The 25,466-nt window shown below is 44.4% G+C and overlaps 1 protein-coding gene and 1 long non-coding RNA gene across 2 annotated transcripts in view; one reads left to right on the forward strand and one right to left on the reverse strand.

Annotated features, from left to right (window-relative positions):
• The first annotated feature begins 10,479 nt into the window (after positions 1-10,479).
• Positions 10,480-25,466, forward strand: part of LOC135383179 (uncharacterized) — a 43,007-nt gene continuing 28,020 nt past the window's right edge. Inside the window, exon 1 of the long non-coding RNA XR_010419720.1 lies at positions 10,480-10,770. This is a non-coding gene — a long non-coding RNA (uncharacterized LOC135383179). The remainder of the gene's footprint in view (positions 10,771-25,466) is intronic.
• LOC135383178 (uncharacterized) lies at positions 15,404-19,735 on the reverse strand. Its single transcript, XM_064612757.1, has 8 exons — positions 19,721-19,735; positions 19,597-19,642; positions 19,329-19,531; positions 18,690-19,103; positions 18,280-18,411; positions 17,136-17,207; positions 16,996-17,052; positions 15,404-15,549 (listed from the first exon to the last, which is right to left on the reverse strand). The coding sequence occupies exons 3-8, from the start codon at positions 19,459-19,461 to the stop codon at positions 15,515-15,517; spliced, it is 843 nt and encodes a 280-aa protein (XP_064468827.1). The 5' UTR covers positions 19,462-19,531; positions 19,597-19,642; positions 19,721-19,735; the 3' UTR covers positions 15,404-15,514.

A 25,466-nucleotide genomic window follows, 5' to 3' on the forward strand; every position in this document is an offset into this window, starting at 1 on the left:
CGCGCCCCAGACCAGATCACCGGGGTTGTAAGATACCGGGCGATGCGACGCGTTGTATCGGGTCATGGAGGAAGGAAAACAAGGAGGGAGTGTGACGTCATTTTGCACGATTCCGGAAGTTTGGGTGAGGAGAAGCAACTGGGACAAACAATTCTCCTCTCCCAGCTCTCTAGCATCTCGCCGGGCGCCACAAAACGCCGTCCACGCCGGGAGCTGCCCCAGTGTGTTTGTCCCAGTTGTGGCGAAGTCTCACCGCAGATTGGCTGCCTCCAGTCACCTGATCGATATGACGTCCTCATGATGCCTACTATATGTCGTCACTTCCACTACACTTTTGTGATTCGGAAAGAAACGGTCGTGCTCCCTCCTTAGTTTTCCTTCCTCCAAGTATCGGGTAGACTGCAGTTACTGAGAGTCGTGTGTGCGGATCCGTGCGAGCTGACGTGCGTCCTCGGCGTTGCACAGAGCGGCGGCGGAAACGGGATCGAGCGGATCGTCGCTAACCCGTGGGAGGAGGCAGTCAAGAAGGGACAAAGATTCGCGGCCGTACAGTAGGTAGTAAGGGGAAAAGCCTGTGGTCGCTTGGCGGGCGGTATTGTAGGCATAGGTGATGTATGGCAGAATGACATCCCAATTTGTGTGATCCGCCGTCACGTACATGGACATCATCTCGGCGAGCGTTCGATTGAGTCTCACAGTAAGACCGTTGGTCTGCGGGTGGTACGGCGTGGTAGTGCGGTGGACGATGTTGCTCAGCTGAACTACATTCTGGACAGTTTCGGAGAGAAACGCTGCACCACGGTCGCTGATCAGAGTCTGAGGTGCACCATGCCTTAAGATTATCCGCTCGAGGAGAAAAGAAGCGACGTCAGCGGCGGAGACGGAGGCTGTCGCTCGAGTTTCTGCATACCGCGTAAGATAGTCGACAGACGTAATTATCCATTTGTTTCCGGTTGACGACAGAGGGAAGGGACCAAGCATGTCGATACCTATTCGTTGAAATGGCGCGTCGGGGGGAGGTATGGGACGCAGGAGACCGGCGGGTGGCGTGGTCGGAGGCTTTCGTTTTTGGCATGGGGCGCATGATCTGATATACTTGGAGACAGAACGATACATTCCTCTCACGTCGTGGCATGCCGCAATTACATCACGCTGCAGTGAACGGGGGACTACTAATAACCACTGTTCACCATGCGGCTGATAATTTTGGCGGTAGAGAATGCCATCTCTGATGGTGAACAGTTTGACTTTCCGAGATACAGGGCCAACGGCGGAAGAGAGCTCATTGAAGACGTCAGCAAGTGCGAGGTCTCGGCGCTGCTGAAGTGCAATATCAGAGAACTGGAGCGCAGCTACAGTGGGGGACAGCTCCGTAGTGGTCGGAGCCGGGTGCCGCGACAAGCTATCAGCGTCCAGGTGTGTCCTGCCGGACTTGTAGCGGATTGAGAGGTCGTATTCTTGCAGTTTCAGAGCCCATCGCCCAAGCCGACCCGTAGGGTTCTTCATCTTGGTCAGCCAGCATAGCGCATGGTGATCCGTGATGACGTGAAACGGGTGGCCGTAGATGTAGGGACGAAACTTGCCCAATGCCCAGACGACTGCCAGGCATTCTTTTTCGGTTATAGAATAATTCCGTTCACAATCTGACAACGTGCGGCTAGCGTAGGCGATGACTCGCTCACTATGGTTGACGAGCTGGACTAACACGGCTCCTATGCCATGGCCGCTGGCGTCGGTATGGACTTCGGTTGGAGCACCTTCCAGAAAATGGCCAAGGACTGGTGGGGAACTTAGGTACTTAGGTACTTAGGTGGTGGGGATGTTAGGAGAAGAATCGCAAGAGCAGGCACTTGCTAGGCGGTAGCCCAAAAGAATGATTTATTCTCGAGCGCGTTTCCCGCGCTTCAGACCAACATCTTCTTCCTCACAATATCTGCATTTGAGCACATAGGAATAATTTGTAAGTACTTTCGTTGTTGACATTAATATTTGCACCAGGTCACAACATTGTTGATTGATGGAAAATGTAAATTTGCCAAACAATGCACAAATGTCTTCTTTTCTAGTGAGATATTCCCTGTTCACCAGACATAAATGAGGAAAAGTTAAAGGGGCACAATGATGGTAGAGTCTAGCGTTGCTTTTTCCCACTTCACATATATTCACTGTTATTCGTGTGCACATGTAGGAATAGGAAGGTAGAGCATGCGCATAAAAAATTTCGTATGCAGCCACACACATGGTTCAGAAGATTAATTAGATGATGTCCAAGCATATATAATTGTGCTTCATGTGCAATGGGTATGCTAATGGATTGCTTCCATGAAACCTTTTTATTTATTTTCATAAATTCTTTTTATAAATGTTATTTTTTATTTTATATAAATTTCATATTACATACTGTATACTTATATTTTTATAAATTTTATAAATTAAAAACTCAAGTTACACGGTCCCTGTAAGAGTGCAAGTTGTTAAGTGTAAGTTGCAAATGGTTTGGTAACGTGTCTCTAACTCTAAAGGTAAGAGGCAATCGAGAATGCTGCAGACAAGGTTGCAACTTACATATTGCTTATCATGTCCTACATACAAAGTGATTTGTACAATAATTCCTGAGGACAGAATTAATTCCGAGGCTGGCCAGTGATGTCACCCAGGACGACAAGTCACATAATTGCCTCTAACACTTTTACACCCCATGGGCTGAGATGTGAATTGAAAGAGCACTCTACAGAAGGATAAGGTGCACCTGATTTCTAGGATCTATGCTATGCCCTAACTCTTCAGACACCACATTTCTAAAAACACCATTTCTAAGTGGCAATGTGTGCATGTTTTTGTGCGACGGTGCTCATTACAAACAATATCCAGATGTTAGACATAAAATGCAGTAGTTTGTAGCGTGCCACACAACGCAGCGTGACATGGGAGTGTGTGATTCAAAGAAAGCTTCTGGAAAATGCACAGAATCCCACAAAAAGTTTAAAATGTGATTTGTATTTCGTTTTACGTCTCTCGTTGTTACTTACCGTCGTCGACGCTGTTGCACATTGATAAATGGTACGTAAACCTTGTCCCATAGCAGTATGCGGTTTCTCAAATACATAGCACAATTTTTTCCTGCAGGAATAAACCGCTGTCGGCATTTTCTTGCTAACACGGCTGTCGAAACGTCAGTCTCTACAATGGGCAAGTGCTGTAAAGGGGCTAACGGAGACGCGACTTGATACAAATTGTACGTGCTCACAAAACACAAACGACGAATTCCAGTCACAACATCGCACAGAGGTTGGTTCGCGAATGAGTTCGCAGCTGCTGCACTGTTTACTTATCGCGGAACGGTGGAACCCGGCTGTCCGCCATCTTCAAGCACAGATACGTGAAGCCGCGAGAAGCCGTAGCTGAAATCCACTGACAAGTACGAAGACGCGTGCACGTCACAATGCCCGTTCGGGTGCATCTACGTCATAAAAATGGCTGCGCCCATGTGTGTTTCGGAATGAATTATCTATTTTTTGACATGGTACTGTACCGAACTGAGAGAATGAAGGTGCATTTTGGGGAGAGCTTAATGTGGGCTTTCAGAATATCACAACCGTTTCGGCTATTTGGGATATCGGCATAGCTGACCTTTAAGCAGCGCTTCAGTAAGTGTCGTCTATCAGTGCATGAACCCTCTACATGGATTTCAAATATCCCATCCCAGGCAGCACCCCAAGATTGGACCGATATTGGCAATATAGATTGCCCATATTGGCCCAATATGGCAACTGCAACATGGCCCTATATTGGTCCAATATTGTCACGCCAGTTTTGCCAGTGTCGTGCCGGTATTCCCAATCTTGGTCCAATATTGGGGAATCAGTTTTGCCGATATTGTGCTACTATACCCGATGCTGGTCCAATATTGGTTATCCGGTTTTGCCAGTCTTGTGCCGGTATACCAGTCCTTGGTCCAATATTGGTAGCCCCATTTTTAACCTCGTTGTTGTGCACAGAATTTGCCCCACTGTGCGGTCATACTCTCATGGAGTACTTTTTAGCTGTTCAATGAACAACAGACTGACACTTTTGTTTCACTTACTTTTACATCTCTTATGAAACTCTCAACTGTGGGTCTTGATTCTCATTTTGGGGGGAGACTGTGCCTGTTTGTGGATGCTCTGTACCCCGCTTCTGAAAGCCACTGTCTCTGTCTGCTGGCCCGGCCAAGAAGTTCCCCAGCACCTGGACAGAAATGTTAAGTGAGAGAGTTTCTAGTCAGGTACAAAAGCATGCACTTTATCGTATTTCCACATGCCACTGCTATATCTAGAGTCTTAAGAAAGACAACTGTAAACAGCATTAGAATTACCTACCAATCACAGCAGTGCAGGAATTGGACCCCCTGAATGCAGACTTGCTACCTTGCTTCCCATTCACACTGAATTCGGCCTGTAGCGATGGATACACAATACCCTGGATGTAACAGTCCTGACTACTGCATGGAAAGCGACTCCTCCAACAACCAGCAAGGTATTCTTTCTGAAACAAATGCATCACAGACCATATACGTTTGTCTAAACTTCCCTCTTGTAGTATACAGTAGTGATGTTTACTTGCTTATACGAACGTTAAAATGGCTAATTACAAAATGATATACTACACCAGAGGTTCCTGAGGGTCATTCCATGCCAAATGTTCCAGACTTTGGGATTGTAACCAAGCAGATCTGGGGACTTATACAAAAATGTCGAATGAGAAACATGAGCATGAAGAGCACCAGAGCATAAAAAAACTGAGAGTTACCGTCAGCTCATTACATATTACACTGTTCTTCTGTGGCATGGGCTTGCAATGATGGTCTTCATGATTCATCTCCGGCGCTAGTGGCAGTCGTCAGTAGGAAGGTTGACAGCACCCTAACTAAAATTCAAAATGAGGAAATGCGCGAATTGGTCCTACACCTGAACAACATCAAGGTCAATCATAGTCAACCCACACTATTTGCTAAACACTGCGTGCAAGAAAATTGCACAGCTGTGTGCCGTTGCGTACATTCTGTGCCGCTCCCTATGTATAAAGACCATAAGCATGTAACAGAGAAAAAGAACTTGTACTATGTAAGACTGAGCATTTCACTCAAAACAAATGAAAAACCACGGGCATGAGATACTGCGAAAAGCTGCAGTGCGACAGACCCAAAGCATTCAACACAATGCAGAAACTTGAACCATGAAAGGCTACAAGTATGGAAGGCTCTGCCAAACACTAGATGGTGAGGCTCCAAGACAATTCAAAGTCCGTACGGAAGAATGGTGCAGATACGCCATTGGTTACGGACTTCGAACCGAAAAACACAATAAAGGTGCCGGAACAGTGGGCAGGCACGGGACATTGCCGAATAACTTCGTAACCGCTCTGAACATACAACATAGACTACAATATAGATGTGGGATAGAAAGTTGTTGGGGAAAAACCGCAATATACAAACCTAAGAATTCAACGCGATCGGACCAGGGCGAAGCGAGTTCCATTCCCAGACAGTGAGGAGCCGCTACCAGACGCACCGGCGCGGATACCCGACGCTCTCAAGCGAATTTCTGGAGACCGAAACGTCGCGCGCTTTAGGGACCAAAGTAGTCGGAAAGAGAACGTCGAGCCCTTCAAAAAGACACAAAGCATACTATATGTAGCTCCACTATAAGCATGTTTCGGGAAGAAACTGTCCGGGATATAACTGGTAATTGCAACGCGTAATGTTCGCTGCCCTAATCTCTGCATTCCACTTAAAGTTAAAGTATAGTCTGAACAACCCGTTACAATGGTACTGCAAATAAGCAATAGGAACAAAATGTGGAGACAACACTTACCACTAGCAGAATGTTGTGTATCAACTTTTAGTTTGAGACGCGCCGCTCCGACCAGTTCCATACTCCACTTTACTTGCATTTCGAACCGAGAACGGTTATCCGTGCAGATATCACACTACAATGACTTGTAGAGCTACAAACGACCTGTTCCAATACCTAGATAACTGTTGAAACATGCCGCAAGTAACACCACAACAGCCACATTCACAACCGCCACAGCAGAGAGAGACAAAGAGCACATTGTTGCCAGGCCTGTCACAGCGAAGCGCCAAGCGTGACGGTTTGTCAGACAGGTTTGGATTTGGAAGTTCATCCAAGGTATATCTAAACAGGTAGCGCAACTCCCATAGGCCCCTGTGTCTTCAAAATGACGCCATGATAGAGACGGTCAGCGCCATCCATCCGTTGCGCGGACTACTACAATTGTAAATAAATGACGTCAGAGATGATGTCAGCATTAGATCAGCATCATATTAGCCATGGCACGTTTACATTCGCGCGCTTTGTTTCCGTTGTGCTCCTTTTCCTCACCCAGGCAACAACACTAGACGAGAATACAGAAAAATAAATCATACCAGGTTTAATTAAACATATCAATTCGAAATACATACAGTTATCACAGATTGAGACAACTCCAAACTGAAGGGCATCGTGATGACCACACAGAAATTGGGAAGGTTCACTTAAGGTCCATTTCTCACTTAGAGCTACACGTACACGTACTGATTAGACGATTGCATTTATTCAATGAGTGGCCATTATAGGTACACTGCAACAAAACATCGCATCGTTGGTGCACAGCTGATTCCTGCTAACACTCACGCTATCATGGCCCCTTGTCCCATGACGAAATTTTTTTTCGCGGTGCCAGTAACAGGGGATGCATTGTATTTATATGTTCACACGTGTAATTCTTGGTCTACAGCTCCAAGATGTGAACGTCGCTCCCTGTTTAACCCAAAAAGTGTATGAACTCCATATTACAATGCACGTACACACGGAACGTCTACAGAGATGCACGGATAAACACGCCCACTGTGACACGCCCACTGGGAGCAGGACACGGAAATGTACTCGGGCGGTAGATGAATTCGTATATGTGCACGAGTGGGGCAACAGAAAGTTTTTTTCTACATTGAAATTATGAATAAGCTATTAGTACACACACAAGTCATGCCCATGTTGTATAGTTTTTCTGTTTATGATCGTACCTCTACTACCAACACCCAGGATCGCTCGCGCTTCTTGCTGGTAGCCTTGCCGATGGATCTGGTTTGGTATTTTCGGTTGTTTTCGCTACTAGTTTAGATCTACCTTGGTTCATCAGAACCTGGGGCGGTTCCAGATCCTCAGTTTAGGGACCACTGTTCAGCAGGGTGAAGTTTTTAGCTTTGCTAAAATTGCACATACCTGTCTGATTCTGGTTTAATCCGAGGAAATTATTATATCTGATTTTCCAGATTTCTAAAAAATGGCAATATTCCCTATATATGACCAATATATTGTCCAATATGCCCAACGACGAGCCAATATTGGAGGAACCTTGGGAATACAGGGCCAGTATGCCCAATGGTGAGCCAATATTTGTAGAATCTTGTGAATATGGGGCCAGTATGCCCAATGGTGAGCCAATATTGGCAGAATCTTGAGAATACTGGTCCAATATTCCCAGTATTCCCAATGTGCAGCCAATATTGGGCCAAGCTTCTGTGCTGCTTGGGATTGCATAACCTATTGCAAAGTCCGTCACTGACCTATTGCACTGGCAAATTGCGGTCTTGTATGGTGTTCATTCTCAGCTTTGACGGCATCTGATCACCTGAACAGTGATGGGCGTTTCCGTGTAATTGGCAGTGCTGTTGTCGACTGCGTTGCACCGACACCACAATTTCGACGCTCATATTTGTACGCAAAGTCTAAAAGCACGGGGTTGAAGCTGTACACGACGCGGCAGTTATCTTCACGAGCACAGTGCCTGTACACTGCTTGTGGTGGATTGTACAGCGTGAAGGGGCGTCGGGAAGGGGGTCGCAGCGATATCGCCGTCGGTGGGCAGCAAGGGCAGGCAGTAACAGCGGTACAACCTGACAGCAACATGATTTTGTAAGAGGTACCATGCATCAACAGTTCTGCACTGGATTTTCTCACGCGAGCTCACTGCAAAAACTGTAACCAATGGGACGCGGACGCTGACCACACACCATCGTGCTTGCAACGAGTCCCCTGCGTTCCCTCACATGGAGATGGTGGTGGTGTACGCGAAGTTCTACACCAATGTTTTAACCGTCAGCCAAACTGTTAGCTGCCAGATGCTTTAGGACACAGAACATAGAAGAACATCGGAATTGTGGAACTGTCAATTGTGGCACATTAGTGTACTGTAATCTGCAGTATTTTGCCCCAAGACAAGAAAACTAAGCAGCCGTGTGAACGCTGTGTTATTTCACTTCCTCCCCATCCCTCATACGGCATGCCCTAATCCACAAGGACAATTCAATACAATACAACGTTTGAGTGCAGTCCATTACAGGATGTAACTGTCACACACAAATGGAACTGCGCAATAAGCTGATCAACTATGCAGCGTTGTTCAGGATGCACATATTTCAATCACGCGGTATACCGACGAAGAAAAGCTCAAATAGGTATATATATATAGAAAAGGACAGATGGCTATGAGAAGCGGAGAGTCACAGCTATGGCGCGGCACCGATTTATACCTTCCGAAAAGGTATAAATCGTTTATACCCTAGTGGAGGTCTCGAATTTATACCCCTTGGGTACACAAACTATTCCGCTGCAAAGGTATATTCTAATTCAGTTTGCGACCAATTTTTAACGGAGGGAACTAGAAAACTCACCTTTGGAGGAAAAAAAAACAAAAAAAAGAATCAGATAAAACTACATACACACACATAAAACACTATAAACACGCGCAAACGCACATGGGTGTGAAGTGGGTCCGAAATAGAGAGTAAAGCTCATGCACATTGCTCCCAATGTAACGAAAAAAACAAACATGCAAATAAAAACAGAAGAACAGTTTCAAGGAGCAAGATTGCTCTGAGAGCTTGGTATCGCGAGATACAGTTTACTGATATTCCGCTGGCGATTTTGACAAATTGTGGAGCAACCTTTGCCTAGCAAGTGACTCAAAGGGTGAGGACGTCTACGAGGGTGTTCAAATCACACCGGGACTTTCCGTCTCCTGAGTGTACTAAGGGCTCGCGCTACTTCTTTTTCGTCATTTTCACACGCGTTCTCCCGAGGACGATAAAACAAGACGAGAGGGTTCCTCACTGAGGTATTCTTGCAGTTGGCCACACCGTAGGACTACGACACCGCATATTGATATAAATGCTGCTTACGGAAACCGATGAACGCGATTCAAATTTTGAATTACGTCACTGAAACCGTACGTCGTGTGCCCAGGCTGCCAGCAGCGATCTTTCAAGCACCCAATCCGCTGCGATTTTGCATGACGTTACTGATGGCTCTTGTTACCGGCAGATTTCGTATTTGAAATATGCGTGAACAATTGAAATTTACGAACTCAAACAAACCGCGTAACAGAGGTACTGACGCCAGGAATCGAACCTGGTCTTCTGATATCCGGTCATACATGCTAACCACTACACCACACCGCTAGCTATTGAGTGCCTCAAGTACAGGGGGGACGGACAACCAACCACGCTACTTCCATTCTCTGTTACATCTTTCTCACTGACTTTCTCATTCAGACACGAGGTAGGGCGATTTGTAAACGACGTAAAGAACCAGGACTGGTCGAGGCAGACCACAATTAGGGACGATATATACGAGTAAGCCTCAAACGCCCAGGTTCGATTCGTGGCGTCAGCACCTCTTTTCCAAGAGTTGTTTGAATTCGTTAATACCTGGGCGTTTGAGGCTTACTCGTATGTGTTGTCCATAACTGTGGTCTGCCTCCACCAATTCTCGTTGTTTACAATTGAAATTTCATATCTTCAATACCAATTTTTCGTGAAATAACTTGCAGGCTAACATTTGAAGCTATAGCAAATCGAATGGTGGGAGTCCCCAAAGTAAGTCGCTGCACGCTATTATCGCTTTAAGCTGTCTCGTGTTCCCCGAGCAGATTTTTCAATTGGTTATGCTTCGAGACACGTCACCCCCTACACGTCAACTCCGCTCACAAATCTAAAGACATTTATGATTCGCGTAGGCGGGCTGCGGGCGCATGATTTTGTCCGAGTCACAACGTAGTGTACCCCCTTGAAATTGTTGTATGTCCATTCATCATGTTGCGAAAGCACTTGTTGGAGATGACGTATGTATGAAGATTGACGTGCACATAATATATTGAACCAAACACACAAAATATTCGCATTAACAAAACATGTGAATCTACTTCCCCATGTAACTGGCTTCCACGATCTTTTCTGGAGCTGTAGTTGTTTTGTTTAGTTTCCAAAGTTGCTTTAGTACTGCGCACGTTCCAGTTGCCCCTGATCTTTTTATAGCTTTCTTTCTATATCCGGCATCATATTGTAAGGAAGACGAGACGAAAGAAGACTGTCATACCTGCCACGACACGTTCCACACGTGCATAATACACAATACTCGAAGTGCATAGTGACGACTGGGGTGTGACAGCTATGCGTAGCTTTACAACGAATCCTTACAACTATGCTTTGACAGAGAAGTATTTTATGACTAGACGCGTCATCATAGAACCCTTTGTGTAATGCGAGCTTCAAGCTGAATTTATGTCTTCATGTTTTGCGCAGTCAGTCAAGAGCAGTTTCTTAAGCCGTATCATTTAGTAACACGGTGACACGATATACGGTGCTCGAAAGGACACCAAGTAACACCGATGACTCCAGTGGTAGCCCTCGCGGCCTGCCTTCGTCGTTGTCGCCGTCGCGACAGTTCCAAGGTAACACAACCCATTACCCGCCACATTAGAGTGTTGTTCGCACTCCTCCACAGCGCAGCAGTTTGAAGGCTAGGCGGCAGCGCTGCCCATCGACTTCTTTCGTCTATTGTTTCTTTCCTCCTTACAAAGCATTCTACTCAAGCTTATTAGGTTAGGATTTTTGTAGAAGCAGCGCAGGTCCCAGGAGGTAGGTACTCTGGCAAGAGTTCTAACTAGATAACCGTTATCATCGTAGGCGTTTTGATTGGCTGATTGGAGTTGTACCGATACTGTCGCGTGCTAGCGTAGTGTACCTCCGCCGTTCAAAATACTAATTTCAAGTGTCCCATCGTCATGGTGACCGCGTGGGCCAGAGCGCTTAATGTTCGAAGAGTTGGGACACCTGGGGAGCCCAGTATGCATGACCTGAAAGCTCTCATCCTCCGTCACTCCCTTCGTCGTACAGGGGATGATTACCCCCTTACACACACACACACACACGCGCGCGCACACACACACACACACACACACACACACACACACACACACACGCACGCACTTCATCGCGCTGGGGCTATTTTTATGCGTCGATGGCGGCCGTGGCGGGGCTCAGCGCAGCAGTTCTCGTTTCGGCTCATTTGCATAGCGAAATTTGGTAATTGATATATCGGGACATGTTCGCTTCTCAGGGCGTTTAATAAGGACGATTAATTTCAAGAATGGCCGGTTCGGGTACTTTTTCGGATTTCCCATAAAATATTTAATTAATAAGTTAATTAATTAATTTGAGGTAATTAGTCATCCAGTAGTTGCATACGCTGTCCTACAGGACGTGTTCCTGTCTGCATAAGCCGCCTACCAAAATGGCATCAGCGGTGCTCTCGCAACTCTTCTTTTATAGAACATCAGTGACGAATAATAAAAAGAACAGCCTGTATATTAAATGTCGCATATCGTGCTCACGAGTACAAATAGAAACGCATCAAACTCCCATTAACCGCATTGCAAAAATGATAAAGAATAGAACTAAAAATAACATGTGCACCATTACAAACCACAAGAACAAAAGCTACATGCATGACGTTGGGACGAGGTATTTCACTGCACCGTGAGAACACCCTTTGGTGTTCCTTACACTCGATTTGCACTGATATCAAGTTCGGGATACCTCGAACGATTCCTCTTCGTGACATTTGCACAAGACATTGAACATTTAAGTGACTCATTCTACGATACCATGATTCCGTCCTGTCTATGCGTGCTTGCTGAGTTTGCCGACGGCCTTGAATTATTTTGGCCATGCAACCTGTATATTCCCTCTTCTTTGACAGTGTCGAAAACGAAATTTTCGCATCAATACACGGGCAGCAGTCGCCTTTGAATGTCACGTCTATCCCGTTGTCCGTCAGCTTACAGACCGAAAGCAGGTTATCGGCCATACTTGGGACATACAGGATGTCCATCATAGCCAGAAAATTGTTGCCCTGTACATTTTTTACCTCGACTGTGACATTTCCAATGTCATCTCGTCGTATGATTTTGACGAGCGAGTGTAACCACCTTCTAGTGATCTTGCCGAAATTCTTTTAAAATACCCCAACACCCTGTCATGTGGCTGCTGGCCCGGAGTCGACGGGCCAACCATTCCATCCGCTGGTGCGTGTGCCGTGCACTTCAACCTCAAAAGCGAAGAAATTCAATACATGACCAATCTCTGTGAGCTGATTCTCCTTGACTGAAGCAACCCTTGCGTTGTATTTCCCTCTGAAGGAACTCCGGTTGGATCGCGTATCTCTTCCTTCTTTGTTGCTGGTTGACTAGACGATTTTTCTGGACAACGTCGAGCGATGTGTCCTAATTTTCCGCAACTGAAGCACTGTATCCTCCTCTTGGCACCATTTCGTCTCCCGGGGCCAAATCTTGCTTCACGCGCTGCCTCGCTGCCATAACCTGTTGGCGTGACCCCTCCTTGAGAGGTGCGTAACTTTTTTCGGTAGTGAGATCCGCCATGGCACATATATCAAAAGCTCCAGCAACACCATCCCAAGCAGCACGCCAAGAGTGGACCAATATTGGACCAATATCGGGAGCTAAGATCGCCAATCTTGGCCCAATTTTGTAAATGCAACCCGGCCCAATATTGCCATGCAGACCCCGTTATGGCTAGCCAGTATTGCCATTATGTAATTTTTGCTTTATTTGTTACTTTTTATTAAAATGTCTTGCTATTCGCAGAAGTCACACCTGCAACCCCGATCCTTCTAAAAAATTTCAGACCTACAAAACTATTGTACACTGAACATTTTATTTGATTGCAGGGTGACTTGATTACAGGGTGATTTGATTACGGGTGATATGATTAGAAGGTGATTTGATCATACGGCGCATTTTCGTCCGTGACTCCAAGTACACTCTTTCGCCTTCACCGCCCGCCGTCCCTGTCCGCTGCACCGGCCAGGAACCGCCCCACTGTCTTGTGCACAGTCAATACTTCTACACCTGGAGCCCTCTGCATGATTGCACCTGGGCATTCGGATAAACGAGGAACATGATCAGTTTCTTTAATAGGGTATTGCATATCACATCACAGGCATCACTTCACAAACAAACGAAACTCCAAAAATTCTTGAAATTGTACAGGTTTCCCTGAGAACAATCGACCACAATTTGAAACAGATCTCGCATGTTCGAGCAGAATATGTCTGGGGTCCCCTCTCTTAAAGGAGCTCTGAAAGCCATCTCAAAAATGTTCTGTTCCAAATGCGTTGTGGAAGCAGGTAACCTAACTTGATGATTAACACGAAAATTTTCTCTGTAGGCCATGTTTTTTGCAGAAAGAAAAAACACTTTAACATCGCCGTGCGTGCTCCCACTCGACTCGCTCCTCCAGGTCAAACGAGGAGGAGAATGAAAAAAAAACGTCATTGGTGACGTAATAAGAGTTGAAAGCGGCGACCGCGCTTCTATCCGGGTCAGTGCAGACTGGTTTTCTTTTCTTTCTTTCTGTTTTCTTTCCCCCTGCTTTCTCCCTGTCAAGCAATGAATAAGAGAGGATCTCGATATTCCTGGTCGTGAAACCCCCCTTCTCGAAATTCATGTTCTGGAAACAAGGAAAACCAGGATAAATGCTGCTTCGTAAGATGATATGCATATAATCTTGATTGATCAATCAATCAAGATGATATGCCGCGATTAAGAACATAACATGACGCGAGTAGCTCGACGGCTCGTTCCGGGCATTGCCACCGTTGCGCAGGGTCGCGATCTTCATCATCGAATTCTGCGATATTTGTGCACCCGTTGATAGAATTACTTCGCATGGTGCGTTTTAATAAGCTTACGAACGGCTTGGTTACAAAAATGATAGTGTTTAAAGTACTTTTTTGAGCTCCTTTAATAGTCATTAAATTGAGTGGAATAGTAGTTACGCAGTAGAAGCGAATACAAAGTGAGTAGTAGAAGTACAAGGGTGCAGGTGGGCTGGTATATTGTAAAACGACTATACAACCTGGGACACGCAACGTGGTGTTGTCTTTTTCTGTTCCGTGTCTCAGGTTTTATATTCGTTTTACAAAGTGTGTAGTTTGAGGACAGTAGTGAACCAAACCAAATTGCACCGAATGATTCAATACTAGCAAAATTCAAAAATCTAGTTAACATAACGGAACATCCTATCACCTTCTGAACTGTGTAGTAGCTGCTGGTAGACAGCTGCAATCATGCACACCGGTAGTGTACTGCATGCAAGTTTGAGGAAGCTGACTGTTGCCAAAGAAGCTTTAAGAAAAGCATACCAACTACAACACCACAAAGGCTGGTTCCTTTAAATGCCGCCTTGTTGTCTTTCTTCCCATGCATATTGAACTTCAGCTGTAGCGTTGGATGTAAAACCCACGACATGATCGCCCTCGTTGCAGCATCAAGGCCAGCCCCACCGTAACCAGCCAAGTATCGTTTCTGAAAATAGTGCATTACATAATTAAAGTAAGAGAGCGGCAACATGCATCCTAAGAGCTGGGAACAGTCCCAAAAGATATCTCCACACTGGTTAAGACTATTGTGGTAGGCTGAAAGCAGTAATTATGAACGCTGCTTAGTAATTCGTTCGTTAGTAAATATCGGGTTATATTTTGCTTCAATAATTCGGGTGTAATCGGGTTGCAATCAAATAGAATCAGGCGTAAGTCTTCGTTTTACAATACATAATACAAACAACACACCAGGACACAGAGTCCATGCATGTAACAGGCAGCATGGCCTCTGTTTTAACATGGTGCGTCAGTTTTAACATTTGACATGGTCTCAGTTTCCAAAGTTCTCTCTTAGTTGTGATGACCTCAGATCCCCCTGGCCCAATAGTTTTCTGGGAAATATCGGGTTGAACCCTGCTTTTGCGGATTTCAATCGGGGGTAAATATCGTCCGTAATCGGATATAACCCCAAAAAGGTTAGGCTCTAGCTATAGTGTATACAGAATGCCAGTCGACCCCATTAGCGAAGAGCACAAGACAAGCGCCAATTGGATGAAAAATCAGTCCTCAGTGTTCCTCACCAGTGCCTCACGCCTTGTTTTTTCTCCTAGAAGGTCCTCTAGGCCCTTAAAATCTTCCATTGTCCTCAAAGGAATTTTCAAGTCATCCGTGTTAAGCGGTTCCCCACTGTCGTCGTGTCGTCCCACAAGCTGGCTCAGCGTATGGAAGATGTCCAGCTGAGTTCTTTGGATGTGCTTGAGTGTGGATAAAACTTCCTTGGTGTTTTGCTTTGCTTAATCTAAATGCGTGATGATGTGGTACTCAACAGCTAGAAAGTTAAGAAATACATCACTGTAGCTGGATTTGTAGAGACCGACAAATGCTCTAGGAGAAGAATTTGTTACTCTCAACAAAAAGTAAAACAAGAGGGTCCAAAAAAGAAAGACAACCACTGGTGGGCGATGCTAGGGCACTATCATAATACCAGAATTGTGGGAAATTTGTTACAATGTACAGTAAAATCTCATTAACTCAAACACCCACCCAGACCAGTTAGTTTGACTTAAGCAGTATGTTTACTTATCAACAAACCGCCAAATTCTGATAAAAATTGGCCCCTAAACTGTTGCATAATTCACAAATGGATCAATATTGCCTTTATTTGTAGTTATAACTTAACTCACACAATACTTTGCAGACGTACTTCAAGGATTACAAACATAGCCACTAGTGCTGAAATTACTACAAACCACTGGTTGTGGTTGCGCTCTAACAGCTCTTGAAGTAGTCCGATATCTTTCGTTGCTTCCAATACATTTAATGTGCTACAAAGCCTTGAACCCTTTTTCTGTTCTTTGAGCATGCTCCACTGCTGGCAGTTAAGAAAATCTTCAACTTCTTCGCCAAAATTGTGGATAACTTGTTCTTTGGTATCCGGAAGTCCGCGGCAATCTCTCCTTTCGATTTTGCGCCGGCTTCAACAGCCGCTATCAGCTCGTGCTATTTTGCAAGCGCGAGAGTCTTCAACCTGCGTTGCCTCAGCGTCGACAATGACATGTCGCAGAAAACTTAACAGCGTGTGCGCAGTACACACAGTTGTTGACTTTCACTTCACTGCGTCCTCATCTAGCATCTTTGGCGCTGAACGGCCAAGCCCGCACACAGCATATAGCGCTAGTTTTGGAATCACGCAAGCCTCGATCCCGTCGACTCTCGATCAGGCGGACTTGGATTGAATTGTGTTGGCTGGCATGAAGAACTTGGCCGATCATGGCAATCCATGGTCGAGAAAGGTGGTGTTTACCAATCGGAAGTGAAATTCGACAGATGAAAAATGTCACCTGGGACTAAACACTTGTTCGGCTTAGCAGTGATTTCGACTAAAGCACGTATTATTTACATTACAGGAATACAGGCCGTGCACGGGACATCGTGGGCGTTCGACTTAAGCCAAATTTTGTTCTTAACCGGCGTTTGAGTTAAAGATATATTACTGTAGTTACTTTTCGCGGTAAGCACCTTTCACAGGACGGTTATGCTGCCACAGCTCCCTCAACCATTGTTGTTAAACGATCAGATCCGGAATATGTCACGTAGAAATTCCACTGCCAAGTGATCAACATTCTACAGACAATTGCATAGAGGCGTGTTCCTTGTGTGCTTTCTGAACGCTTGTAAGTTTGCTACATTTTGTGTAGAGTAACGTGTGTGTGTGCTCAATCTGTAGTGTCTCTCTTCTGAGCAATGACTCCCACAACCTTGCGCTCGCACTTACCGGTCAACTGCATCCGGGAGGTCTGTGTTTCATTTTCTGTTCCTTCGGGTTCTGAAACTGAACAACACGTTAAATTTGCCGAGAATGTACACCACTCTGATGCATAACCATTTGCACAATGGATCATCACTACAGCATACCTGTTGCTTGCTCTGAATATCTTTCAAAGATCCAGTCTTCCTCACTTGAAACATCTTGCAAAGGATCGCCCCCTGAAGTACAAATTCCTTTTCTCAGACTTGTTTCCGCATTGAAAAAATTTTTTCTCATAAATTTCGGTTTGCAGAGCTTGCACTAGAATTTTCATTTTGAGCGCATCTGCCAGTAATATGTACATTAACAACAGCAACATGAACTTGACTGCGCAATTGGAAGGTCCTAAGTACAGGCATTGGAATAATTAAATATTTCAACGAATTCAATGTTAAACTTTTCACATGATGTACCACAAATTTTTTCAAGAATTTAAATGTTAAACTTTTTTCATATTTTCCAGTGTATCATGTACAAGTTATAGAGTAAAAAAGTGCCCTGAAGTGGTCATGTGCTTTAGTTACCAGTGCGCATTCTAGCAAAACGTTTTCCTGTATGGTTGCCTTCAGGCATGCGGTGCAAAAATGATTTCCTTTCCTGGAGAATGCGGCAGGCTTCACCGATGTCACTCAATGTGATTCAGTCACGATAAAGCAAGGACGGGCCCACTACGAGGCAACGTTTAAGCATAAAGTAACTGGCTTTGCCGAAGAAAACCGAAATCAGGGTGACCGGGGGTCGGATTCACAAAAAGCTCGTGCGACCAAATCTGTCGTAACTGCATAGTACGGGAAAGTGTAGATTCAGGGTGTTAGGAAGGGTGTCAGGGTTAGGAAGGGTGGGCGTCGCAAAAATCTTCTGAATATAAGCGGAATCCTGCGCGAGCTCCCGATCTGTCTTGCGAAGAAAGCTGGCGGCATACTTGGTAGCAGGAGATTTGGAGACAGGAACAAAGACTGTGATACGCGTCCAGGCATTGCTCTTGTCTCAGACCCTTGGAGACCATCCCCAGAAACGTCAATGGCGCACTTTTTAGCTCGGGCTTTCAACAAGGGCTTCAATTTTGTGCTACGTAAAATTGGGCTGCAGGAATTCTCCAATCACCCTCTCACGCCCCCCAGAACTTGTAACACACCCAAACTGTCTGTCAGAAAGGCAAAAGAAGCCAAAAAAGCTGCAAATATGGGTGCACCCCCATGTAACACATGTAATACGAAACATGTTAGAGGAATTCCTCTTATGAGAACTTACCAATCTCACTGTGTTCTTGAGGCTTTGGTGATGACACCAAGTCAGCTAGCTTGCGCTTCGGTGGCACAGGTTTGGACGGAAGAGCTGGTGTTCCTGGTTGGCTATTTCCTGCACCAGGTGAGGACTGGCAGCCTGTGTGATGGTTTGCCACGTATGATAAATATCGAAGTAAAGGAATCACTAATCTCAGTCATGTTTTCACACAAAGTATGAGGCATATATAAATAGCGAACAAGTAATTTGAGGTCTGGATATCCACATCTCACAGTGTTCGTCGCCTAGTCAGTTGGGTAACTCAGTTGAAACAGGAATATGACGAAATATCATGCACTAATGACATTGCTAGAATCTACAGGATATGTCTGTTTTGCTAAGGTTTAGCCCAAAGTCAATCTTTGATAAAAGCTTACTGGGCTCCATGTTGCGCTGTCGTGTTTTTGATGATGGCAACTTCTGTCCAGTTAATTTGCCCTTCGGTGGTGCCGGCATTGAGGTGACAGCGGATGACAAGTCTGTGGGCTTCCCCGCTGTGGGTTGGAGGGTAGCCTGTCCCACTCCACTTTGCGAACCATCAACCGAACTTTGTGAAACTATTCCGAACACATCTTCGGAATCTGTGTCGTGCTCCGATTCACAGTTTGGTGTGAAAAGACTTCTCTCTTGCCGCGTGACTGCCTGCTCATAATACGCAAGTGATACAGCAGAAACATTATGAGGAAGAGGAATATTATATCTCAAGTGGAGGAATGCATAACCCAATGGGGGAATGCAGTCAGTGGAACTATGATAAAGTGAGACAGCTGTACAGGTGAGACTTACTGTGTCTGCATGGAAGAGAAGAAAAACAATTAAGAATTGAGTACAAGCGAGGAACCATCAGCCCGCGATTGCATAAGCTATACAGGAATCGATACGCCCTCATTATCCGCGACACCCATTTCCATTAGGCACATGTGCTTTTGCGCTTGGTGCCCGAGCGGTGTTCGCAGTATATCTTGAACTAATTACTCTAGAGCCGCAATTCAAACGAAATCAAAAACATGGCCTACCACATTTGCTCAAACGTCGCGACTGGCAGATCTGCATTCCAGATTGCGGTGGCTTTCCCATTTTCACTGTCGATATAACTTTGAAGCTTGGCCAGGTTTTTGGAGGCCACATGCACAGTCGCCCACTCTTCATGGTCCATGACACCGGCACAATGGCAACTCTCTTCTCATCAGGAAACTAGACGACGGCGAACTTCGCCATCCTGAAACACGTGCATGCAAAACCTTAGCCTAACCGACGCTGCGCAGATTAGCAAGGTACACCCACCTCTTTCTTGTCTTTGAAACGAGGAGTCTTCGAAAGAGATCTTGAACTATATGTGAGAGACCAAACAAGCAAAATGGTTTCTTTGCTACGATAAAAAACATTCCGCAACAACATGAACACGTACCCAAAACCTGCCACGCTAACAACCCTTTGGCATCCGCAACGGGAAACTAGGCCTGACTTTGTGGCGCCACAGAGCGATGTTTGGCGCTAGTGTCCGATGTTCTCCTTTCTTACGCATATAAAAAAATGCAAAAACGCAAGAAAATGTGAGAAAACTGCTCGCAGGTGGTGTGAACAACGAGATGCTTTCGCGAGTTCATTACGACAGTTAATTGTTTTACTTTTCTAATTTGAAACAAAACTTTCGAATGGGTTGTTGAGCAAGTCTGGAAAGAGCGAGCAGTGCTACCCATCTTTGTAAATAGAAAAGACAGCAGTACAACTTCGGTTGCTAAACGAAGCAATCACTTAGCAATAATCATCCGAAGTGCGCAACTAATGACTGATTGTAACTCAGCAACCGCGCAATTTTTCCGTTGAATGTCACGACATCTCAATCAGTCTTCGTACGGCTGATGTGAGAATGAGCTCAACGTCAACGACGAAATAGAAGAGGAGCCGGCGCATAAAGAAACTCTATCAAAGTTATGTGGGCGAAATTCTTGCTGCTTCGTTGCCACCATGTGATACATCAGCCTTGAGTGATATCCGAAGCGACGCATTTACTGTTCTTGGATGCTCAAAGAATGCCACCAATTCTGAAGAACATGCAACAAATCACTCTTCGACTGTCGTGACACCTGCTGAAACTGAAATTCTGCCACTGCCGTCAGAAAATGTGTCTACTGCAGAAAGTGACAGCACGACGGACTGTGACTCTGACTCTGAGCTTCTGAGGTCACCCGAGGATGTAGAAGAGTCAGACGAAGGTACACATGTAGGTTTCAATTATTTATTTATTTCAAAATATCCCAATTGTCCAAACGACATGGTGGGGAGTAGTATAGATAGGTGTCGTATAGGCGGGGGTGAGAGGTAGAAACCTGGACCCCTGACCCCTGCCCCTGAGCCCTGCGCGGCGCGTGCCCGGAGGGTTGTCCGCGTGCTTAACGGTGGGGGGAGGGCTGCGTGCGCGTTTACCCTCTCACATTTTTCAGCCTGGGCCGACTTCTGTCGCCATTTTTTAGCTTTGGCCGACTTGGTTCGCTATTTTTTCCCGCACCCGGCGGGCAGCGCTCGGGTGGAGGCGCTTACCGTTGGGCGGCGCGTGGCCGGAGGGCTGCGTGCGCGTTTACCCTTCAGCCTGAGCCGCCGACTTGCGTCATTTTTCAGCCTAAGACGAATTGAATCGCTAATTTTTTCCAGCTACAATAGGTGTGCAGTAGACTGTTTACATGCGAAGGATAGCCATACACAAAAGTACAAGTGAAAATATATTTATTAAAGCCATTAGTGTCGGGAATAATGTTATGACTCTGTGTGAAGGAGAAAAACCCAGCCAAAAAACCTGATGCAGAAGAAACACAATACACGTAACAAAGGATATACTTATTACAGGTATGATACAATAGCACTGAATAGGTATCGCAGATGCTGCGCGTGCGCTTATCGTAGCGCATTTTTCAGCCAGGGCCGACTTCTTTCACCATTTTCCCACTTGGGCCGACATCTCACAGAAATTTTTTCCAGCTACAATAGGTGTGCAGTAGACTGTTTACATGCAATGGATAGCTATACACAAAAGTACAAGTGAAAATATATTTATTAAAGTCATTAGTGTCGGGAATTATGTTATGACTCTGTGTGAAGAAGAAAGACCCAGCCAAAAAATCTGATGCAGAAGAAACAATTATTATTATATTAAAAGTTACGAATATTTTCCGAACGAAATTTACTTAAAACTCGAAGAAAGGGTCACTCGCGTCGACGAACCCGTTTCCGGAAAAATCAACACGCTCGCGTGCGGTACCGCGTTAACGCATCGGGCGCAGAATCGCGTTCGATTTCGGGTATGGCATTGGGGAAACGCAGCCCGGCGTGTTGCTGAAACGCCTTCGAGGATGCGGGTGACCCTATCTTCGAGTTTTAAGTAAATTTCGTTCGGAAAATATTTGTACTTTTAATATCCACGACATAAAGAATTTGCATTATGTTATAGTGTATACAGAAAATATCAATCCATTCGATTAACTTCTCTGACATCGTGAAAGAGTGCTCGTCAAAGTGAGCGAACTTAAGCTTGCGTATTGTGAAATTACACATTCTACAACACCTGTTCAAATAAATCGCAACACCTGTTCAAATTTTAATTAAACTCTTACTGATGTGTGGTAGTCACCACTTCTCCTGAATGTCAATCATATAAATATATAAATAAATTTTAGCATTTAAGCCACAACCAAATATCTTGTATAGCACGTGTGAGTACATGCACAACTTTTTAATCTATATCTTTAGAAAAATGCAAGAAATAGCGTGCAGTTTTGACTTCGAAAATTTTAAGAAGAAAGTGATCTTTAGTGTGGAATTTGCGTTTTGCAACGTTATGAGCTAAAGACTTATAAAATTAAAGTATGGCCTTTCCATTTGTAGTGCCCGGATGCTATGACACTAAAATAATGTGATAGTTTTTCTGTATAGCTATGGGAAATCTCGAGTATATCTTGTGAATTGGATCTACGTTTATGTGTGACCTGCGCTGATCTGGTTATTATAATTGATATAACATATCTCCCATTGTGTTTATGCATAACGCTCATCTTCATCGTATATTGGTTAAGCACTTCTGATGGCTGTTGCGTGATCCGCTTCTCCCAAATCTGATTGTCACTTGGAAATTATTTCATATACATTTGTGTGCCGTGTGTTACGAAGAGTACGTGATTAGAAATGTAGACTTGGCCTGCACGTCATGCTCGTAAAATTTTTCGTTTGCATTGTGGCATCTGATAATAGATTCGCTTTTCGCGAAGGCTTCGTATTATCTCCCAGGCATTGAACCCGAATGCGATTGTAAAAGTCGATGACACTGTGTCGCGAATGCTTTGAATTACCTGCTGCAATCAGTTTCTTGCCTTATTTCCCGTTTTGCCATATCTTGGACGGCACATTTTTCCTATCCAGTCATACAAATGGACAACTGTGTTGACAAAAATATTTATTTATTTGTTCCGCACTCCAATCGGGTTGCTTGTCAAAGATGCCTTTTCTTCTTCTTTTACTATGTCTGGGCTAGTGCAACTGATTGAGAAATATACATGCACTGTGGAATTTAACTCATGAAATATGATAAGTTTTCACATTAGATTAGTGATCCTTTTTTTTCTTGTAATCATAGACTGATGTATCATGTCTCTAAATTTCAATGACCGCTCCTTCTCCGGCAATGCTATCCTTCGGGTGTTGAACTTGTACAGAGTGTGGTCGAGTAAAACCTATTTCGTGGTCAGGTCTCATTTCATATGAGAATTCTTACACAAATTGTGGAATATTCGTTTCCTTAGCGATCACTGTTCTCAGTCTAGCCATGCTAAATGCAACGTGTTTTTCATTGTGATGCGTAGAATTCATTATAATGATGACAAAGATTACATTTATTGTTTCAGTTATACACTTGTTTATTTCGATAAATTACAGTTCTATTTCAAACTCTGAAGTTTTCGTTTGTTGTCTCATTGATGAATTCCGAAGACATTAAATAGTTTATTTTGATTATTAGGCGCTGGAATCCAATGTTGATTAACGCAGGCGCTATGTTGTCGGCGTGTTTGTATTGCTTCAACAACTTGCACTTTGTCGCGATGAACCTGCACAGTCTCTTATTGATGTTTCCTTTCTTTGTATGAAGATTCTTGAATGGCGTACAAGTGAGTATTAGATGAAAATTGTCCGGTGGTCCACCGCAATTGATATGTTTGTTGAGTTTCAACAGGTGATAATACATCAGACCTTGCACGACAATATTAAACTTCTGTTCATTCGATATCTTTGCAAGGACTGGTAGAATAAAATAATTGCGTTGCCGTGGTAGTGGAACATATCACGTGATAAGATTTTATGTACTTTCCATCTCAGATATGTGTAATTTCAACAAATCTGTAATGAATCGTGCGATATAGACCGCTTGTATATGATAATTTGATCCGACTGCTTCCTTGATGAACGCAATGCCCATTGCAATGATTACAATTACATCTGGTCTAATTTCAATTCTTCGTTAGGAAACCTCAAAAACTCCGCCATCAATCCCAGTGGCCCTTCCGACGTTGATGTGCAGATATTTTTATAAGTATTGTAGATTCGGCATATAAATTCTTGCACCTTCAGTTCTGTAGTTTGTACCATATCTCCGAATACGACCATGTCTAGGACGTATTGAAATGCAGCGATAACGAAATCGTTTCGCGGCTCCTCCTTTTCGAAGCAGTTTTTTATCACATCTTCCCATGACTTATAGTATCGAGTAAAAAATCTGTCCATCTTTTCAATGTAGAGCAATTGTCTCTTCTGTTTTCAAGTGCACGTCTACACTTAATTAAAAGCACATCTATGTTTATTTTATTGATTAAAATTTAGTATCTGGTTTAGAATGCTATAATCTCCACCTGTCGTGAGAATTATTGTTTTGACTTTGTTTCAAGTATTCACTGGACTGATATTCTATGAGTCGTGAACTTACTGCCTGAAATAATTATTGTCTTGTATTTGTTTCAATTGTTGACTCGATTAACATAAGTAAGTACCTCTAAGATGGGAATGCCTCATAACTCTGAGTTGCATTTCACATTTGATATTTCTGTGTGGTTCATTAGAACTTTCTGTTGCAAGATATTACAAAAATTGATGTAATTAAATTAGTTTTTCGTTTTTGATTGAGTATCGTTGCTACCAATTAATAATTTGGACTTCCTTTACATGTTCAATAACAATATCGCATCTCTGCAAACTTAGTCGACTTGTCAACCACTTTGACGAAAGATGTCCGTTTCAGGGAAAGGATGCGAAAAGATAGTGACCCCCGTGAGTGATATCGACATCTATTTGCGCTGCACAATAAAACATATCGCCTTTGAACTCTCTTATCTGCCCTCTAGAGCGCCGCTCTACAGCGCCTGTCCTGTCCTCTCTTCCTCCGTCGTGTCTTCTCGCGCTGTGTTTTGGATCTTCATGTATAGTCACCAACGTGCCCAACAGTGAGTCCTCTTAGAGCGCCCCGTTTGCTGGACGAAGTAATATAGCCCCTAACCCTTTGAGTGATAAACCATCCACGGTGCTATGGTCACATAGATACAGACAAAGTCTCCTGGTTTTGAGGAAAAGAGTGAAAACAGTCCATATTTTCTACGTCTTGGATACATCCATCAAGGTTCGTGGCGTTTGTTAGAATGAAAATTGTATATTGGTCGATTTTATTATGGTTCAATGATAGATTATTTTCCTCTATTGTTGTTTACGTGTCGCCGCGTGTTCCTCTGTTCTTCAGCGTTATGTCTGTGCTATATTGTAATATTTCGCTCCCTCTAACTTCTCGAAGTGAGACGTAGGTAGTCCTTCTGCCATCTTCAATGATTAGGATTGACGATTGTCTATTTAATGCTTACCGTAGCCAAGCTGATATCTGGGCCCATAACCTATGTTGCAGATTAAGTACGCAGCAGATAACGATAAGCCAAGGACACGTCCAGACTCTATCTCGTGATGGCTAGGAATGTCCCGAGCTTCACGATCGTCATACGCCAAACTTTATTTTTATCTAGACACGTAAAATCACGAAGACAAGAGACGAAGACGGACAAGTTTAACGCGCAAACACGTATTAACAAGAGCCACATTCTTTAATGGGGCGTGATATTTGGAGAGAATGTTAG

Source organism: Ornithodoros turicata, chromosome 2, assembly GCF_037126465.1.
Source record: "Ornithodoros turicata isolate Travis chromosome 2, ASM3712646v1, whole genome shotgun sequence".
Lineage (NCBI taxonomy): Eukaryota > Metazoa > Arthropoda > Arachnida > Ixodida > Argasidae > Ornithodoros > Ornithodoros turicata.

Coding starts and splice junctions, on each gene's coding strand:
- LOC135383178 (XM_064612757.1), bottom strand. CDS start 19,461: ATGAAGAGTGGGCGACTGTGCATGTGGCCTCCAAAAACCTGGCCAAGC. Junction 19,104..19,328: donor GCGACGTTTGAGCAAATGTG/GTAGGCCATGTT, acceptor TCTTCCATGCAG/ACACAGTAAGTCTCACCTGT. Junction 15,550..16,995: donor CTCCCGGATGCAGTTGACCG/GTAAGTGCGAGC, acceptor TTAACTTTCTAG/CTGTTGAGTACCACATCATC.